Genomic DNA, 21,747 nt, shown 5'->3' with positions numbered 1-21,747 from the left:
GTGGGTGTTTCTGTGTTGTGAGATTCTGGTCTGTATCGGGGTTCATGTGGCTTTGTGGTAGTCTGATGGTGACACAGTTATCTGCACTCATTGATTCATCAGCTGGGGGGAAGGGATGCTTCTTATTTTTAATCCAAGAGAGATATGGAGGAACCAGCACTTCCATAAATACACACATAAACACACACACATATGCATGCAGGAAAATGATGTCAGCTGCACTGTAAACAGAAATAACCGAGCTACCAATCAGCACGCGCTCTTTAGCAAATTACAGGGAAAATTAGAGTGTGAGAGCAGGATGAAGGGATGAAGTGCAGATAGAGCTGCAGAGCGAAGGAAGAGCTTTTCCCCAGATTACAGCACAGCTACAGATTATGGCCCGTGGATTATGAGGGTTTGACCAAACCAAAAAAAAAAAAAAAAAAAAGTGGAGGCAGAAAGACAAACAAGTTGTTTTTTCCCTGTGTCCTTTCAGGCTGTTTGGTAGTGGGTTTGTGAACGGTTTCTTCCTGCTATCCGGTGCCTGCATCTCTCTAATGCTCACGTGTGTGTCACATTTACACAATGAAGCACATGCTCTACACCCAAACATGCTATAAATATACGCAGACGCACTCATGTATGTATCACAGCGATAGTGTCACTCTAAAGATGCAAAGACTGATCCATTAATTGATAAGTCAGTGTAGAAAAAATGAATCAAGGTTCTTTTGGTGTTGTTTTTTTTCTAAGCACCTAATTTTATTTTATTTTATTTGGGGTGGGCTTTTAAACCATTGTTTAAAATGGAGGTCACCTTGTATTCTGATGAATTATGATGGGGTATTTGAAACTACTAGTGCAGAGACTAATCAGTTTTTTTATAGACACAATTTATGGATGTCACCTAAACATGTCACATTATTAAGTTGCAGTTTAAAAACGGGACATCTATAAGGACACACTGAGTGTGTGAGTGTGAGTGGGTGGGTGATTGTGGCAGTTGAAAACATAGCTGTGCAGAGCCAACAGATTGTGGATTGCAGCTTTCCTGAGAACTGCTCATTCAAACTACATGAACAACTGAAGTAATGACAGAAAACACACATATTTAAATATATATATAGAAATTTGTAGAAGTTAGAAATTTTGGGCCATTATTCCTTTTGTTCAGATCACTTAATAATAAAAATGTCGCTTTAAAAAGAGTAAATGAACAAAAAATAGTTCGTCTCAGGAAGGTTTTATAAGTTATGGCCACATTGAGGCCTTGCCCCATTTTATTATTAGCCATAGCCGCTAGCTGCTACTGAAATTATAGCTAGTGTGGCTATCAGCTAATTGCTAATAGTTAAACAGCTAACACTAACGTATGTGGGGCGTAATTTCCATGGGGGTTAGCGGGGTTATGTTCAGCACAAAGTTACGCCGATGCTGGCAGGCTAACATTTATGATAACTGTTTATTATCAAAGTGCTGTTGAGAGCTTTACTGACCACGCAAAAGTCCTCACAAAGTGTTGTTCAGTGCCGTGTGCCTATCTGGCTGCAGCGCTGCTGTGTGAAGTTGTGTGTCAACTGGAGCAGTCAAAGATGGCATCTATGGTATAGAAACTGTTAGATAGAGACAGACTATCTAATATGAGCTTAATTTTTAGTAGTCTTATTACTGTTTTAGTATTTGAGCATTTAGTTTTTTGCAACCCTAGCAGGTTATGAGCTTTACTAGTTATCAGCTAGGCACCCGCTTATCTCCACTTCAGGTTCTTATAACAAACCATCATAAGGTCCTTTTGTTTTCACCTGCTCTCCTAAATATACTCATATATTTTTGCATATAGATCAAGTTTATGTGAGAGAACACATTAAAATCTGAGCTTTAGTTTTTTTTATGAGAGTCCTATAATTTCTTTACCTTCATTACATGGTCAATTCTCTTTAACACACTGAAGTTATACAGTAGTAGTTATAGTATGTCTGGAAACACTCACAGATGTGAACATGTTGCTTCAACTTTACCGGCTCTCAATTAAATATTGAATGAACAGGACAGAAGAATATATTTGTCCCTGGATTAAAGTTTAAATTTGAACTTTTTTTGAAATGCTTTTCTTACTCTTTGTTACCCTTTCAGAGCTTCTCGGAGCAGCAAAGCGGGTGAACGTCAACATCCAGGATGCAGATGGGTGAGGGATCACAGATGTTTCACATCACCTCCTGTTCCAGCTGTTTACGCTATCATTACACCTCTTTCTTTATCACTCCATTTTCATTCCATCTTTTATAATAACCTATTTCTTTCTTCATGGCCCTGAAAACACTCACAACACTATCAACACAACTGAATCCTGAGATCTTTTCTTGTTTTCTCAGATTTTGAGGTAGTTGTTACTCAGCCATCGAGCTGCTCATTAAAAGATCTAATACATCTAAATTTGCTCTTTAGTTGTATGAGCCTCACATGTAAAGATCCTGCATAATAACATGTAAAAAAACACCTTCAGATTTTTCCCACTTGTTTTTACCATCCTGATTGTAGCATATGTGCCCCGTCTCCCTAACAGTTGGGCCAATCTGAAGGAAACTTAAAAGAAAAGACTTTTATTATAGATTCGCGTTTAGCAAAGACTGAAAATCTCCACAGGCTTGGCTGAAAATGAATTGAACGTGTACATGAACATTCATATACATCAAAAATGAGGAAAACCCAGAGATGCTCATCTTTTCCACACTCAGTCATGAATTGAAGACTGCTCTGATTCATTCGGGCTCCTTCATAAACCCCCATTTTGTCCGTGCTTAAACACAAGGCTTCCTGGTGACAGTCCATGATTATTTCCTCCTTTTCTATTTTTATACCTTACAATAGCTTCCAGTGGGTCAGTCTGGATCATGTGGTGGGCGACCTCTGGCCAGGAGATCTGTGCTGTAATTGAAATAATCATATGAATTAAATGAAACTGAAAAGCACTTTCTGTAAACTGATTTTGACTCACATCCAAACTAATGCAGAACCTGTGAGCTGGGGTCACAAATAGATCATTTTAAGAGCTCTGTTATAAAATGTCTCATACCTCGCTGATATTAAACATGAGACAGTCATCATGAGAAAAATAAACACCAAAGCCCGATGCTTGTGGGCTGTAGCTGATTCATGTTGTGAACATCTAATTAACTGTGGCAAACAAATAGGAAGAAAAATCTTGAAATAATCAATAGGCTAGCAAGCCGTTATTACTGTTCACATTATCTCCTGTTTAAATCTGTCTTTGGCTCATAGGAGTGTAGCCAGCTGAAGACCTCAGATCTGAAGACTGTAATTATCACCTTAAAGCAAAGCCAACATTTCCCAGCTCCTAATTTGCTCAGAAATATTCCCTTATCAGCTCTGAATGTTCAACTATGGATTTTGGCTATATTTAGCTTCATGATTGGTTAAGCTTTTTGTGTGCACATGCTTGGTTTACGGCTGTGTTCCGTTTGACTCCATCAGATAACAAAGATCTTTTTATGATGTTGATTGGATTCAGATAATTGGACTCAGCTTCTTGTGTAATGACTGATGAGTCGTTGATTTGACTCCAGGGCCCGGCTCTTATGTTCACCACAGATCCATTAGACCCACACACAGATGCCCTGCGCGTACGCTCGACTCCGGGGGAGAGAGATTGCTTATTAATGGAAGTAGGTCATTTCCACCCGCCCTCCCCGCACACGCTCCCATCGTCACACAGAGCTGTGGGGCGGAGCAGCTGTACGCCGAAGATTACTTTAGCAAAGTTGTGCTCAGGTTTTACACTATGCATTTGAATGTGTGTATTTTTATACATAATCTGTGTCTGTGTGAAGGCTGTCGCCGCTGCATCATGCTGCTCTGAGTGGCAACAAGGAGATGATCTCTCTGCTGTTGGAGGCCCAGGCAGCAGTGGATATCAAAGACCATAAAGGTAAAAAAAAATGCACACAGGCTTTCACGGTGTCACTGGGATACGCTGTGCTGCTACAAAATAAGGCACAAAACACACACACGAACACACACGGCTGTGCAGAAAAAGCCCAAAAACAAATACTTTCCGGCTTTCCCTGCGTGACAAATAATACCGGCTTATGTAATAAAAGGTGAGCTTGTTGGAAATGCAATTTTTGTCTGTGGCGTGCATTTATGAGGAGCGACAGATTTGTTTGCACAGTCAACAATAGAAAACAGAAGAAGGAAAGCTCCATGGCTGCAGAAGTGAGAGCCAAGTGGGAAGCAGAGCAGAGAATATCTCGATCCCACGTTGGCAGATTCAAGAAGAAGGAGGAGAAGAAGAAATCTCAGGGCAGATGGGAGTTATAATCCCTCCAGGATGTAGGCCTACTGTGTCTGCACTTTCAGTCATGCCCAGTGTGCCTCTAAATAGACTTGCCAGGCCTCTTTTGGTGAACCTACTGCTTTAATGAGTGTGATTTTGCAGAGGCACCAGGAAACAGCACATCTTCACCTTCTACGAGTAGGTGTTTGACTGTGTGCTTTATTAACAGAACATGGGAGGTGATTGTAGTCAGGGTAGTGGCCCAAAAAAATACTAATAATGTTTCTGAGATTTAAGATTTGTCCAACCAGATGGAACCAGCCAACTTTGTCTTAAAGAAAACTGTTTCTGGTGTTAGGAAAACATACTTCTGCAAGATGCCAGCTTAAGTTGCCTGACCTCAACATCCTGAGGGCCTTCGCTTTGGAGCTGTATATCCTCCAGACAAACATCAGAAAAAGGAAATGTGGCTATGTGTTCAGCCAAAATAATCACAGGAACAAGTGAAGGGTATTTCCAAAGACAGAAAGTTGGAACATGTCCATCCTTTCATGAATCCATCCCCTTTCTTAAGTGCTTATCCGATTCAGGGTCACAGAGAGTGCTGGAGCGTATATACTATGGCTATTGGGCAAGAGGTGAGGTAAACCGTCTATCTGATATCGTGTTGATGTTGTTCCTGGATCAACATAATAATGTTTGTCTGCGATCAACATTGCATTTGAATAATCACTTTATGATATCATAGCTTTGCGGCTTGGAAGACCCCTCACCAATGTCTGCTCTAGACATGGACTGATCCGATATTATGTATCGGTCCGATACTGATGTAAATTCCTAGATCGGATATCGGAGAGAAATAAAAAATGTAATCCGATCCATTAAATATCAAAAAAGCACCTCACAAAACTTGCGACACGGCGTAACTCGGCTCATAACCGTAGCACGTCAGAGCAGTGTGGTCACGTGATAGAGCAGCTGTGTGTATTTGTAGCCTTGCTACCAAACCAGCATTTCATCTCCGAGGAAGTTATCCCAGATAGAAGTAAAGCAAGTGTGTAAGTTCATCTCTGAATGTTTGTAAAGCGATCCCACGTTAAGCTTAACAACCGATATATGGAGCGACTGCCTCTTCTCTCCCTCCCTCTCCTGCTGCTACTTCAATCATGAAACTGCTTAACTGATCGGCTTTCCTGTCGCGAGTCCGTCTCTCTTGTTTGTTTTTGGCCCACTTCGCGCCAGAAAGAGGAAACCAGCGGCTGAACAACAGCAGCACGTTTAAGCTTGATAATCTTTTGTTAGAATTTATTTAATATTACTTTCTACACCAGGATCTTTTTCTACGTAGCTGACAGGTGGTAACTGTGTAGGGGCGGATCTAGCAAAGTTTAGCCAGGGGGGCCGATAGGGCATGAACAGGGAAAAGGGGGCACAAAGACATACTTTTCTTTCTTATTCTCATTTAAAATGTCTAGCTTTTAATAAATAATTATCTGAATCTTACACCCAAAGTTTTAATCTGATGTAAAATGTATAGAAGTCCATTACTGTATATATTAACTATGTTTTCTAAGTCTAATATACCCTAGTAAGCTATAGTACTTTTTCCTTTGGGAAGATACCATCTGTGCAGTATTCAATTCTGTTGAAGAAAGATGTTGAATCTATTTAATTATTCTTGAAAAATAATTTATTTCTGTGCAATTTTTTTCACACTGCATCAAATGAAAGTTGATTACGTCGATTAAGCATCATGAGGTGGAGGGTGGGTGGTTCCCTTTTTTTTGTTTGTTTGTTTGTTTTTGCTGGGAGTTTTAGAACCCTATTAGTTAGGTTGCTTACTCTTTAAAATACCAGAATAGGGAGGATGGAGCAGGTTTAACACTAGAATTACTGAGCCTTTTTTTCCCTGGTGCAAGTCCCTACTACTAGATTTACTAGCCCTGCGCAAATTTGCGTAAATTTCCCTGACCCTAACACCTCTTGGCACCCCGCTGAGATTTTCACAGGCCTTCAGCTCCATTGTTCTCCTGCTTTTGTTGTGCAAACACACACTCCCCCAACCCCCAACCATGAGAGATTCAGGTCTTTCCTTACCTGCAAGGCTACTTTCCTTCCTTACCTGCAGCGTCCAATACACCATGGTAGTTTCTATGTGCAATATTTCTCATATGCAATATTAGTTCTTGTCAATCCTTGTCACTACATTGCATTCCTGTCCTTAAACACACACACACACACACACACACACACACACACACACACACACACACACACACACACACACACACATATATATATATATATACATAGATACATTTGTTAGATTGATCAGTATTGATTCATATCGGTATTGGCAGATATCCAAATTTATGATATCGGTGTCGGACATAAAAAAGTGGTATTATGCCATCTCTAGTCTGCTCAGGAAAAAATCCAAATCCAGAAGGGTTGGTGGGAGTTAGAGTTACAGTTTGCTATGTGGTGTGATGGTTTATTCTGCAAAACTATGACATCACTGCAATATGATTGATCATTTCCAATGTTGAACCTGGACCAACATTAGTTTGGTCCATGAACAACACCTAACACAACAACATCAGATCGTGTGAAGTACAGATACCAGTCCTGTTGATGAATTAAGGACTTTCCAACTGTCCCGCTCTCCAAGCAGTTTTAAGACTGCACTGGAAGACACAGCAAACCTTCCGGCACAACTACTGATGTGCCATCTTGGAGGAGTTGAACTACCTGTGCCACCTGTGTAGTGTCCAGGTATCGCCTCGTGTTACCAGTAGTTAACTGACACTAACAAATGCAAAACTAGTGAACAAAACAGTCAGAAAAGATGAGGATGTCAGTGACCTCCACCTGTTAATCTGTTCGTGTTTTGGGGGGATTGTCACATTGTTGCCCTTCGAGTGCACCTGTTGTTTCAGCTGAAACTGATTAGCAACCCCCTCTCTACTTAACTGACCACATCAATATACCAGATGCTTTATTGATGTGATGCTACAGTATACACTGACTGAAAAACGTTATTTTAATTATCTTAAACAGTGTGTGATGTTTTCAGTGGGTGACATGTCTGGACTGCAGACCAGCCAGCTAAGAACCCAGAATCTGTTACTTTGGAGGTGCTCTGTTCCTGAAATAAGCGAGGCGTTTCCTGAGTAGTTTCATACCTTTTCCAAAACGTGCATATATTGTTCAGCAGTGGTGGTTCTCTCAGAATTGAAGACTTTAAAGAACATAACCAGTGCTGGCTTTTAAGCTGCGTGCATGGTCGCTCTTCTGTTTAGCTCAGAGGACACAGCGTCCATGATTTACAAAAAAATGTAACCTTTGGATTTGTTGAAGACCACACAGCGACAGAAGCATTTAAGAATCGTTCATTTTTTTCCCTTGAATACTCAGATTATCCCTTAACCGTGTGTTTCTGAGCCCATGCATTCACAATCAGAATCTGTTATTAATGCATTGCTGCATGAGGCCCAAAGGTCACGGCCATTTAAGATAGGCTTTTCAACCTTACCCCCTGAGTAAAGACATTCTTTAATATCGTTTAATGGTATTGTGTGCTGTGACCGATTCACTTCTTTTTTGGTGCATGTGATTAACCTAAAAAAATCCATCCAAATACTTCCAAATACAGTGCTATTAATAAAATACACACGATGCTCCACATCAGTCACAGTTTCTCAACAAGACAGGATTATACTCATTTCTTTTAGGACTTTTGAAAAAATAGCCTCTGAACTGATTCGTGTACGTCGAGCATTTCCTCTGATTTCTCAGTGTTGCTCTTATTCCTGCGCAGTCTGCTCTTCTTGTGCCCAATCACGCTTTCAAGAAGATATTTGAGACCGTGTGATAGTAATTTGGCCTGAAATCTCTTCAGATAGCCAAGCTTTAGATTCTGTAACTCCTGCAGCTGCTGTGCCTCTTTATCCTGCCAGCACCTATCCTCTGACTCAGGCGTCTCTCATGCCAGCTGAGGCTGGAGGGGCCTTTTTATTCAGCTCAATGGTGTGGCTCATCTCTAGTGTCAAGACTGGAGGTCTTGGTTTGCTGCCATGAGAAACACGCTCACTGCTTCTCAAAGACACTGCTGCAAAGTGGTATTAGATGTCTTCTGGTTAAAGGCAGCGATAAGGAGTCCGAACTGATGTTTTGCACGGCAAAACTTGGCATCACCTTGTGTGCTGTGCATGGCTCCGGGAGTCGCTGTGCAGTTCCCTGCAAGGGTTTCTTGGGGCCATAGAAAGAAAGGGGTTGGACACTGCGTTCAAAGTGTTTGTCTCAAACATCCCATGATGCCTTATTCGGGCTGTTACCTTGTGACTTTGTCCACCAATAGTTTTTTCAATTGCTTTGCTGGTTGTTTAGTGAATACACTCTCTGTCGGGTCTCATAGCATGCAGGCCCAACACGTTTTGTTAAAGAGAAACTGGAACCAATGTATTTTCCTTTAAATATAATATTTGTTTTAATTAGCTTCAATTAATTACTGTTGTAGTACATCTGGTTAATTTTCTTTCAATGCAATAATTGTTTAAGCTCTCCTAATATCTCAGACTAACAGGCCACACAGAGGGAATTAAACATGAGAACATTTGTTAACAAGTAAATTTAGTGATTTCTCTGTAAAATCAGCACCAGATAGATTTCTGTCTGCTTGGTATCTAATGCCAAACTAACCTAAACTAACAAAATATTTGTATTTGCTTGCACTCATGTGTCTTTACATTCTCATTTTTTTGTACGTGCCTGTGTGCATGTGGTTGTGGGTTGTGTTGTGTGTCTGTTTTATTGTGCCGTCATGTTGGCTGTGTGTTTGTGTCCTTGTTTGTGTGTGTTTTGTGTAGGAATGCGTCCCCTGCATTATGCTGCATGGCAGGGGAAGACTGAGCCTATGAAAATGCTGCTGAAGGCAGGCTCGTCAGTCAACGGACAGTCAGACGAAGGACAGATCCCGCTCCACCTGTCAGCTCAGCATGGACACTATGATGGGGTAACTGTTTGTGTGTGTGTGTGTGCACTGTAGGTGCTTTACTGTGCACAGAGCCAGTGTTTGTGTTTTGTGAGATCTGTGTAGTTGTTATGTGGGCTTGATGCTGTGTGCCTGATATGTGGTTGTTGCAAGCTCAGCTTTAAATGTGTTGGTAACATTTGTTTGTTTGTGTGTGTCTGTGTGTTACAGTCGGAGATGTTGCTGCAGCACCAGTCCAACCCGTGCATCTCTGACACAGCTGGGAAAACTCCACTGGACCTCGCTTGCGAATTTGGACGTGTTGGAGTGAGTACAACAATAACTACAACTGGGTTCAAAAGATTTTTTTTTTTTTTTACCATATCAACAATATGTTTTACCTAAAAATGATAATTGATGAAAATGGATGTAACATCACCATCACCCATTGGTTTTGGACTCCACATTTTAAAGCTTCACATTAAATTTTTGCTGCCACCATCTTGTTTTTTCTTTAAGCCAGAAGTTATCTTGGTCACTAACCAGGTGACATTAACTTGCCTGTTATTTTGGATGTGTGAAACCAACTGAAAACCAGTGATTGTGAGGGAAGAATGAGTATTGCCCAACTGGGTTTGACTGGGTTCGAGGTTGATAGCAGCTGCTGGGAAAATGATTTCTAAAGCCGCAGTTACTCAGGCCTAAAGACAATTTAGTGAGCCCCAATAGCTTCCTCCTGTTGGTAGGAAAAAAGCATGTCTTCCCCAACTGGTGTACAAAAACCTATTTGTGATTGCTTTGGTCGCTAAAATGTTGTTGCGTTGGTAATTTGTGACGAATAAGTGATGAACTTGTCTATAAACATCAGCCAGCCGCTCTCCGAGCTGTAAATAATCTGTGAAAATTGTCACACAGACCAAAAGCAGACACCCTTTAAAATGTTGTCTGTATTCCTCAGGCACAACTTTTACTGTTAAGGCAAATCTTCCTCATTTACAGTTTGCGTTGCTTGTAGCTAGCAAGTAGTTTCATACAAAAATGAAGAACTACAGGCAACTGTGGCAATCTGCTAGCAACCAAAGTAATCACAAAGAGGTATTTAGTTAATTCGCTATCAACCAGTGAATGTATCATGTCCAGTTTGGCGGACAATTCTTGAACAATGTCCTTTTGATGTCACATGAAAAACCAAAGTAAATGATTGCAACTGTTAGCATGCTAACATGCTAAACTGAGATCACATTCACTCATGTTAACATTTGCTTAGTAATACTAAATACTTAAGTACAGCTAAAGATAATGGGAATGCCATTAGCTTAGCTTTTAGCTTGTTAGCATTAGCATTAGTTTTTAGACATTAATCAAAGTATGAGACAAACTCAAATTTTGATCTAATGATGGGGTAAGAAGAAAAGTTAAGAATTATCAAAAGTACCTAATTTGCCAGGTTTTGACTGAGAGGCTCTATACCTAAATGTTTATTTTAGAGTTTCCTGGTAAAGATAAGCAATGGTGACATCCATTTAATTTTAAAATTATAGGCAAAATGTTCACGTAAAAGGTTAATTATTCCAGAAACAGATTAATTATACAACAACACAGCCTAAAAATGTCTAAAATCCTAAAAATGAACAAGAACAATGGTCTTACTGAGACAGCCACATGTGGACACAAAGGTAATTCAAGGCACTAGCAGCCAAAGTGTGCACCTGTGTTGCAGCTAGTCCACCGAGAAACCAGATTTTAGTTTTAAATTCACTTTTACACAGAAGGAATTATAGAGTTAATATAAATCATGAAATGGCTTTACAAGTTACACTGTGTGTCTTTGTGTTTAGGTGGTCCAGCTCCTGCTCAGCAGTAACATGTGTGCAGCCATGCTGGAACCAAAACCCTCCGACCCCAACGGAGTGTCACCTTTGCATCTGGCTGCCAAGAACGGACACATCGAAGTGATACGGTCCAAATAACTACTCCTTTCTGTCTGCTCTGTGTTTGTTATACCTCCTTCATTAGACACTTAGTCATTCTGTCTCTCCACCGACTGATCTAATTTAACGTTAAAGGATAATGCCAGTTCATTTCAACCTGGCATATTTCCCATTAACAAGGCTAATGTGTTTCTATGGGTCATGCAGGGTTTCCACTATACACCTTGATTGTAGAGATTTGTAGAATTGAGGTGTGAACAACATACATTAGAGAAACTGGGCCAAGTCCTCTGAAGCATCCCAACAACAATGAATTATATTAAACAGTTCTTTCAAGTCTTTATTTCTATTCATTATTTTTTCTATTTATTACTTTTTTTTAACAGGCAAAAACATTACATGCATATGCCCTGTTCACATCACATAAAACTATATAATATACAAGTGAAAGATTACAGATATACAGCAAAACACAAGAAAAAAAAAAAGAAAAATATGGTGAATTCATGAGTTGGGGTCTTTACTATAAAGTCAATTAAACATACCCAGGGTTTCTTCTTCTATGTGGCTTCACTTACCCAAGTACTGGCAGTCAGGCTAAGATATTTTTCAACTCGATAATTGAACCCAGGATTTACAAATCTAGCACATTCACATAAAGGATACAGTTTAGGCAGCATATGACACATCACAAACTTCAGCATCTTTTCAAAATGAAGAAAAATTACAGTATTTGAAAAATAAAAAGTGCTTTTATATATACAGCACAGAGATAACAATGAGCCTTTACATGACACAAAAGCCTACCACTAAAGAATGGCCCACTTGAGCTTTCTTGCCAAAGTCCACTTCCTGTTTAACTTACATATATAGCCACATATTTTTATATGCCTTAATAAATGACCAACTAGTCAAACAGTTACAGGAAAAAGTGATGACTATGTCCAATAACCATGTAGTAGCAAAGGGTTGTACAAAAGGTGTGGCTTTTTTTCTACATGAGTGGATACAGGCCTATGGTATGGAGGGTAGGGGTAAAAATGGGTCAGAATGTTTTTTTATGAGGTCAACAAGTACGAAGCTTAGGTGACGTGTATTAGGATCTTATAGTATCACTACATCAAAGCTTCTTTTGATGTAGATTCTGCCTGCAAGACGTGAACCTTCAAAACTGAAAACAAAAACAGGTTTAAACCTGAAGTTGCCTAGAAAGGCCCCAGTCTTCCTTTGTAGCACAGGCCACTGCACTGCAAGAGCCATTTCTCAAACCATAATCTTCTGGCATTTCCCCTGATCCTTATCTGGGGCATATAGCTCTAGCTGGGTTTCGAAAGACATTACTGGTCCTAGGTAAGAGAGTGTAAAGGTCTGATGCTATGTGGATTGGGCAGCAGTCTGGAACAGAGATCCGATCCAATTCCTGGTTGCTAAAACTTGTTCTTGGGAAATAGGACTACTGTCAGGCTCACCTACATGTATGACTCCGGTTCTGCAGCCAGTCTCCTGGGCAGGAGTTGGATGTTGTTCCCCTCTGGAGATGCTCTCAGTGAGAGACCCTGCATGTTTGGTGGATGACAGGATATCTGACTGTTGTTTGCACTTATATGTCAAATATTAGGCCCAGGTGCCTTTTAGTCTTTGAATCTTCATTCTCTTACTGAGAAATTTTAACATTCACTGGGACATAAGCATATTAATAAAACACCCTAGCCCACATGTCAACGGCCAATGTGGCTTGGACATCTGATAAAGTCCCAGTACACCCAGGAAAGGACTTTACCAAACACTAGAACTTGGTGAAGGATCGTCAAATCCCATCTATGGTAGAATTTGGACACCATTCAGAAGGAGGCAGAGGACACCGAGTCTGACTTAATCATGCTCTGCACCTACACGGAGCTGCAGACGTAAGGTGGCTGCTGCCTGTCATTGGGGCCGTGTAGGAGATTTTCATTCAGACTCATGTCATCTGCAGTATTGGGGACACTGTAGTGCTCTGTTCTGATAAAGAGAGCTGGCTGGTTAGAGCGAGGTCTGGACATGTCTGTCTAGAATGCTGCTCCTGTGACCTGGACATATATAAACAGCAGAAAATAGGCAGATGGATCAATAGATGGTTCTGGTGAACTGTGTTAGTGACAAGTTGCTGGCTGACCTAATCGTGAGCATTTTTGAACGTTTTCCTCCTCAATTGGCAGTATAGGACAGAACATGGCAACACCATCAGTTTCCTGAGCCCAACGCTATAGCAGGCCAGTGATTTTTTTCTGTCTATGCCTTGGCTTTAATCTTCAGTTTTTTCTTCAGCCTTCACTACTACACAGTGAGCGTGTGTTTATGGCACAAAAGATTAACACATATTAGCTTTCTTGCCAAAGTCCACTTCCTCTTTAACCCCCTATAAACAAATCTTTTCCTGCAATTTGTTGAATAACCAACCAAACAAACATTTACAGGGTAAAATTCAACTGCCTATGTCAGATAACTGCGCAAAGGGTTTGCCTGTGCAAAAGGTGCTTTCCTTTTACATTGTGGGTTTTAGTTACACTAGAAACATATTTTCTTTGTTTCATTCTTCCTGTGGAAGCCTGGCAACAAACTGGCAGCTCTTAACAAAAACACTATGAAAAATACATCTGAGAAAAAGACTGAAAAACTGGTTAATCCAAATGTCATTTTGGGGAATTTATTTCCACTTTTATTGAGTTGCATGAATGTAGATGCTTTTCTTTCATTTCTTACTTTAGAGCAGTCATAAAAAGTTATCTTGAAATATTTATTATTTTTCGCTGCAGGTTGCTGATTCAGGCTGGAATAGATATCAACAGACAGTCTGAGTCTGGCACAGCACTACATCAGGCTGCCCTCTGTGGGAAGACAGAGGTAGTACGCCTGCTGCTGGATGTAAGTCTAACTATCCGTTTAATGTGTTTACATAAGAAGCTGTTGTTAATGCTGACCTCCATCCTATGAGCTGTGCAAATTCACACCCCAGCAATTGTCATTCATCTGACTGTGAGGAAACTGTGGGATATGTTATATTGTTATTGTTTATTACATAAAACAGTAGCAGGGTGACCAGCCTCCTGCCTGTCATCCAATATTCAAACCTGTTGTTCGGTTTTTAACCTTTTTTTTTACCTTCAGATGAACATGGATGTAAATGCATAACCCTGCCTTTGTAAAGGGCCCACTTTAAGCGTCCCCTCTCGTCCTGCTGCGCTTCACTTTTGATGTTAATGCTGAGGCAGCGCACACAACAAACATCCCTACTGTGGAATGTTCTTTGTGACACACAATTAGATTTTGCAACCTTAATCATTTTCCTCCTCCGCGTCACTCCAGAGCGGCATCAGTGCAGGAGTGAGAAACACTCTGAGTCAGACTGCCCTGGACATCGTTAACCAGTTCACTACCACGCAGGCCAGCCGGGAGATCAAACAGTTACTGAGAGGTGAGGCCGCGAGTGCACGAGCTCGCACACCAACTCACAAATCCTTGTGTGACACATTTTTTAAACCCTCCCAGCTGGTGGCAACACCAAAAATCTGCTTTTGAAGCCATGCCCACTTTGTGAGTGTTAAAACTATTAGGAACCTGGTTTTTGTTATTAAATAACAACATACTGTAAAAAGACGCTTTTAAAATGAATTTATTGCTATTGACATTTAAAACAATGACATAATGTCCATTCTTATTTTGGGATTTTCTTGTATTGATTAGACTGGCGATATTTATTATGCTAATGATACTACCCACCAATATCACCTTCCCCTCCGTTCTCTTCTGTCTGCACTTTATACTCTTGTGTTGTAGATGCCTCAGCTGCAATGCAGGTGCGAGCACTAAAGGATTACTGCAACAACTATGACCTTACCAGCCTCAACATCAAAGCTGGCGACATCATCACGGTATAGCTTTATAATTAAGGTTATGCAATAAAAATATGTTTCAGCCTTTGCTGCATGTTTGCCAGTCATAATTACCTGTGTTGGTAATATAAATCTGTCTACACAGTTTAATAGTTGGGTGTTACAATGTAAGCATCACTGAGCTGAAAAGAGGTTGTGCCACACAAACTGTTATTAAAAACAAATTATTATTTTTGCCAGAGCTATGGCGCTTCTTCGCTTCACTCATATAAGAAAACACAGACATGTATGTCAATTTATTATGTTATTTCTTTATTCTTCTATATTTATTGATCTTTTTTGCAAGCTACGTTGTATATATGAAAAAGTAATCACTTACAGGCGCACTTATTTACAGATGTGCATAAAAATACATTACGTAAAGCAGATGCAATGTTGGCTTTTGTTTTGAGGTCATCTACTATATATAATATCTATAATTTAAAAGGATTTGAATTATATAAAAATAATTCACAAAAACTATATACATGTTAAGGCAGTTTATATAGTATGTTTTGTGTTTTTAACCAGTTTTGTAGCCAACTGGCTAAAAATGGCAACGCTAAAGCCAGCCTGCTAATGTAAAAAGAGTTGTGTAATGTATTATGATTGAAGAATTTAGGGTTTAGTAAGGTGGACACTTATTCCACTTTATCAAGGTGGACACTTGATAAAACACAGTTTATCTATGATATACATGGAAAATTTTAAATTATATTTCGCAAAAATGCCTCAAACTACTAACTATGCTAATGCTAGCTAATGCTAGCTAAATGACTAAATAGCATAGTGTGTTATTTCCCGCTCATTTTTTTAACTACTGCCTTTTTTAAATGGAAATTTAAACAAATATTTTCTGCTCATTTCAACAGCTAAGTCTGAAAAAGTATAAGCAAAACAATGATTGAAGTATTTTTTTATAAAGAATTAACAGCTAAATTTGCTACACTGCCATCTGAGCAGTAGCCACTATTGCCATAACTAGTTTGAAGTTAGCTGGTAGTGTGAGGTTCAGAGCTAAAGATTTAAACTTGATATAGGTATGGTTTTAGTTTGGCTTTGCAGTCTTTGTTATGGAAATGAAAAGTGGCTGTAATCTTTGTACGTGCACAGGTTTTAGAGCAGCACTCTGATGGCCGATGGAAAGGCTGTATTCATGACAACCGGACAGGAAATGACCGTGTGGGCTACTTCCCCTCCAACATGGTGGAAGTCATCAAGAGGGCAGGTGACCACCCACATCACAGCTGTGTGTGTGCATGGGTGGGTGGGTGGATGTGTGTGTGAGCTTAGCAGCTGTTTCGCAGCTATAGCTGGTCATTAGTTGTAGCTAGCCGTGGCATCATCGGCCTGTTCGGGGCAGCCCATCTGTTTTCCCCACCCTGCCAGTCTCATTGATTGCATCAATCAAACATAGTCCTCTATCCGCAGTCGGCCCTGAATCACCCCTCTATATTTCTGCTCCTTCTGTCACCCTCCCTAATTAATAAACAAGTCCGACCCTGCTAGATTGTAATGTTTTTGTTCATATTGTTTGTTTGCCTTATTGCTGTAGTGATATTATATTTTGTTTTATAATGATATATTCCCTGTGGATATATGGATGTATTCTTTTCTCATGTTTTAAGTTTAATCAGCTATTATTTTGTGCATTTTCTGATTTTTTCTGATTAGACTTTTGTTTTGTTTCAAGTTGACTGATCAGTTGTTGTTGTGTTGTTGTTGTTGTTGTTGTTGTTTTGCCCCTCCATCCTCCTGGATTGTTGCCAGGTCACTCCCCCTCCCAGCAGTGCCACACCCTCCTCCTCCGCAGGCCCAACCCTTGCCCCATTGCCTCGATCAACGGAAACTCATACCCCCCCTCCAAAGTCCTTCCCCTGCATCTGCCTCCCCCTCCTCCCCTTAATCCCAACACACAGTCCCTTCCTCGGTTCTCCTCATTTGGGTACGTTCCTCTCCCTATCTCTCCTCCTTCTCTGTGTACTCCTCCTCTGTCCACTGCTCCTCCTCCTCCTCCTCCTCCTCCTCTCTCCACTTCTCAGGAGCAGCAAAGTCAGACAGGTACATACTGTAGTGTCACTTTAAGTCACAGATAAGAATCCTTTCTCTGCTTTTTGTCAAGAACACATAAAAACTTGTGGCAACGCTTCATCAAAGAATCAGTTCAGCCAAATAAAAAAAATACTCAAAAAGGCCTAAAAAAGTTGAAGCAGTCCTGTGAAAAACTAAGTACACCTCATGACTTGCGTGCAGAACCATGTTTAGCAGCGATAACTTTAATAATTGTTTTCTGTGTCACTCTAGCGGCCTCGCAATCAAGGAAGAATCATTCATACCAACGATACAGCACCATGTTTTTCTCCAAACACGGTGCTGTGCATTTTGACAAACATCTCCACCTTGATCTTTTCAGAGGACATTTTTCCAGAAGTGTTCTGGTTTGTTCATATGAACCACGCTGAAAATACTTAGCAATTTGTGCATTTATGACTGGCTGTAATACTGGTAGCTTAGCTGTAGCATTTGTATCTGAGGGCTTCAGCTTCCCGGTAACAAGGAAATGACGTCATTTATTACTGATTACTGATTGGCAGCGCTAACTTGAAATTTCAAGTTACTTTTCTCAAAATTTAGAGAAAGATAATTTGACATTTCAAGTTATAGATACTTTTTTTTTTTAGTATCAGAAACGGGCTTTCATAGCTGTGCTCGCTTCAGAAAGTAGAGACAAGCTTTCCAGAGAAGCCTTGTTCAGACTTTGTTTAGCTGTACTGTGATGAACTTTATATTTAACATGCTAACTGAGGCCTGTAGAGTCTGAGCTGTTGCTCTTCAGTTTCTCTGAACATTGCACAGTCTGACCTTGGGATGGATTTGCTGGGCACACCCAAGTGCTCCAGACCAGCAAACTGCTCTTTCGTGTTTGTGTGCTATTGATTTCATGCGAATGGACTGATTCTATATAGCCCGGAGACTCAAAGCACTCTATACAACATGCCACATTCACTCTAAGCTTTTTAGTGCTTCCTAATGAACATTCATAAACATTCATACTCCGACGGATGCATCAGAGAACCACTTGGGGTTAGTATCTTGGTTAGTACTTGGCATGCAAACTGGAGGAGCCAGGGATCGAACCACTAACATTCCCATCAGTAGATGACCTGCTCTACCTCCTGAGCTACAATCACCTGTGGAAGCAGTAATGGTGTACTTAGTTTTAAACAAGACTGCATATTGTCCCTTGAAGACTTTCTTTTTTACATAGCCATATGTGCTTGAGGCAGTTCTTCATTAAAGGATCAGTTCAATCAAATAATTATTTACAAAAAAAGGCTAACAAAATTAGTAATTTATCCACATATACATTTATCTAGCCCATGTGGGTCCTAACTGACTCAAACCTTTGTTTTGTTTCTTTAAATGTGGGTTTTTTTGATGACTAAGGCCATGAAAGTAATGCCTGCTTTGTAGATTTCTTATAATTCGAGTGAAATGACCCTTTCATTTATCTTACTCGACATGCTGTGTGTGTTATAAATAACTTGAGAGGCCATATTCGGCATTTTTAATCAGCGTTACAGTGATTAAGTAGAAACACCACACGTCACTGGATGTGTCATTCACAACAGCTTCATGGTGTTTTGACCAAAAGGGTCTGTGGGTTTCTACAAGCCTCAGGACTCCCACTATGAGTAGCATGTTTATGCACGTGAGCTGAGTGAGTGTATCTCTGCGTGTGAGTCTGTGCCTTTTACAGTGTTTAATCACAAGCTCAACACATTTACTGTATGTAGGGAACAGCAGTACACATTATTATCACTCAGATATTGTTTCTGTTTCTGCATTTTTGCTAATACAAAGTTTTAAGTTTAAAATACTAAGACCAAAGGAGTAACAGATGTGGGGTTCTGTGTGTGTCTCTGTGTGTGTGAGACAGGTTCACGAACTGCAGAGCTGAGTCCTCAGGGCTCTCCCACTTTGGGACAGCAGAGCAGCACCAGTGAGGACATCTGGGTGCTGCGCAAACCGCTGGCAGGTAAACTGAAAGCGTGCTTTTGTGGGGAAAAAAAGGAAATGATGTGTGTGTCAGACACATTGTGTGTGTGTGTGTAATGCTGCGCTCTACAACGTGTGTTTATGTGTGGAGGTGGCGAGCGCAGCGGCAGCGTCGGCAGCCTTGGCAGCGTTCGGTCATCGAGCAGCTTGCAGGGCTCTGGAAACACGCATGTTTTGACCACTCCTGCACCCAGTCCCCACCCTGCACCCACGCCAGGGGTCAACACCCACGGCCTTAATGCTCCCGGCCTGCATGCACAAGCAGAAGGAGTCAAGGTAAAAGACTCCTTGCATTCAGTTGTGTTTGCACACATTTCATGACATCGCTGCTGTTTCCTTACAAAACAACACACACACACACACCGTTTCTGGGAAACGGCAAAACATTTCTAGGAAACAAACACAACTGCAGTTCATGTGGTAACCACAGTTCTGTTTCCTGCTCAGTTTGTTCTTCCGTTGGCGACAGGTTGTTTTTTCCTAGCAGCACACGAGGTGCATTGTGTTTGTTTGGATACAGTGTAGCAGCTAAATTCAAGTTAAGCAACTCAACTTTGTCTTATTTATCGTCTTTTTGCACCTCACCTCCACAGTGAGCTGTTGTCATAGGTGTACCGCTGAAACACCTCCACAGTTTGTTTGTTTTCTGCAAGTGAGGGAGTAGAATATTTCTGTTTGCATAATGTGATTCTATTAAATAGATCTTCTTAAGCATCCGAACATCCAGTCATCACTAATGCATATGGCATGTAGCCATAACAAATACAATTAACTGCTATATTTAAGGTCCGCTGACTGAGTCACAATACAAACTGAACTAATATTCAAGAAAATATTCCACCTTAAAAGGTGGCTGATAAGCGTGTTAAGATCAAAGGCGGCAAAAACTTCCTTTCATTTTGCTGATGAAACACCTGTGATGATGGACGTTAACCAAAACAATTGAAAACACAATTTTTGGTCTTTGTGAACCAGAGTTATTATAGTTTTGTGTTTTCAGTTAATTTTTATTTCTATTTCAATTTGACTTTTTGTTTTTTTATTCGGTTTTAGTTTCAGTTATTTTCCAGAGTAGATTTTCTTATTATAGTTTCGTTTTTTACCACCTGCCAGGCAGGCGGGCGACGTGGACACCGAGGTTTGTGAATGCGATAACTCGAGAACGAAGCAACGTAGGAGCTTCAAATTGATACCATAGGAGTATCTACTAAAAAATCTTAGACAGGTTTGATCTCAGTGACTTTGACCTCAAGTCAAGTTTTCCGAAAATCTTCTAAATGTGATAGCGTATAAGTACAGCAAGGACTTAACAAGTATGAATTGTTCTCTCTAAGAAGAACATGGCAACACAGGTTAGGATTGCAAAGTTCATCATCTGAACAAAGCACAAGACTTTTGGAACAATGCATTTTGGACAGATGAGACTAAAAGTGACCAAACACAGCAAATCAGCACAAACACCTCATACCAACTGGCAGCACGGTGGTGGACGGGGAATGATTTGGGCTTCGCTTGCAGCCACAGGTTCTGGGAACCTAACAGCCACTGAGTAATCATGAACTCCTCTTTATACCAAAGTCTTCGAGAATCAAATGTGAGACCATCTGTCTGATAGCTAATGCTGGGCTGATAGTGGGTCATTCAACGGGACAGTGATCCCAGGCACACAGGATACCTTAAAAAGAAAAAACACAAGGTGCAGTGGTCCAGTCAAAGTCTAGACTTCAGCCTCATTGAAATGCTGAGGTGGGACCTTAAGAGAGCTTTGCATAAATTATGAAGCAACGCTATAAGAAGAGTGGGACATAATTCCTCCACAATGAAACGAGGGAGCGATAAAGTCCCACGGAAAGCGATTACTTCAAATTAATGCTGCTAAATGTGGTTGTGCAAGCCACTGAGTCATTGGGTGTACTTGTTTTTCTACGGGACTGTATGACATTCACCCTTTGACAGCTCATTATTAATTCATGTGTTATTTTACCACACTGGAGAGTAAGTGAAGAGGAGAGAGAGAAAGGGACAAATCCAGGGAGCATGATGTGAGGGACAGGCAGATGGAGACGAAGCTGCAGGCACAGAGAACTATTAACATAGCGTCAGTGTAATATTTGATTGTAAGTGCTAAATGCACTGGTTCTTGCCTCATTCACTCATTAGCACAAGAATTTCTTTTAAGAAAGTGCTTTCTATCTAACTTGCACCCACATTTATACTGATGAACACATCAGAGAACGTGACACCAACTACCACCTGAGCTACAGCTAATCAGGATGCTCAGTTATAGAGTGCTACTTGCATGTCAGCCTGCCACTACAGCAGCAGCTTTAGCAAGCAGCACTGCACCACTATTTTTAACTGCACAATTAAAGGTAACCGGCCATGATTTTGAGTCTGATTTCAAGCTAGTTTCCCTTGAAGCTGCACTTAAATGTGTCGCCCACTGTATTAAATTACATCGACCGCATGTGGACAAGATCTAGGAAACTAATTCTTAGCATAAACATCTGTTGTGCTTTTCCTTTCTGTACATCCTGCTGTTCAGCACATACTAAATGATATTTTAACAGTTGGTATAAAATGTGTATTTCCTGTTTT

The 21,747-nt window shown here is 40.5% G+C and overlaps 1 protein-coding gene across 3 annotated transcripts in view; it reads left to right on the top strand.

Annotated features, from left to right (window-relative positions):
• Window positions 1-21,747, top strand: part of LOC102790290 (uncharacterized) — a 46,926-nt gene that overhangs the window by 7,435 nt on the left and 17,744 nt on the right. For 2 of the 3 annotated variants that reach the window (XM_006796146.3, XM_006796145.3), the window contains exons 2-12: window positions 2,116-2,167; window positions 3,831-3,928; window positions 9,145-9,290; window positions 9,480-9,575; window positions 11,087-11,208; window positions 13,975-14,083; window positions 14,525-14,633; window positions 14,996-15,090; window positions 16,204-16,318; window positions 19,031-19,129; window positions 19,241-19,425. In XM_006796146.3, coding sequence (XP_006796209.1) covers window positions 2,116-2,167; window positions 3,831-3,928; window positions 9,145-9,290; window positions 9,480-9,575; window positions 11,087-11,208; window positions 13,975-14,083; window positions 14,525-14,633; window positions 14,996-15,090; window positions 16,204-16,318; window positions 19,031-19,129; window positions 19,241-19,425 — 1,226 coding nt within the window. Of the gene's footprint in view, window positions 1-2,115; window positions 2,168-3,830; window positions 3,929-9,144; window positions 9,291-9,479; window positions 9,576-11,086; window positions 11,209-13,974; window positions 14,084-14,524; window positions 14,634-14,995; window positions 15,091-16,203; window positions 16,319-16,860; window positions 17,152-19,030; window positions 19,130-19,240; window positions 19,426-21,747 lie in introns of all 3 variants that reach the window. The other variant, XM_087841644.1, reaches the window with a different exon arrangement.

This window comes from Neolamprologus brichardi, chromosome 6, assembly GCF_056152115.1.
Source record: "Neolamprologus brichardi isolate AB-2024 chromosome 6, ASM5615211v1, whole genome shotgun sequence".
Taxonomy (NCBI): domain Eukaryota; kingdom Metazoa; phylum Chordata; class Actinopteri; order Cichliformes; family Cichlidae; genus Neolamprologus; species Neolamprologus brichardi.
The sequence above is the reverse complement of the archived record's forward strand: the minus strand, read 5'-3'. Positions and strand labels throughout refer to the sequence as shown.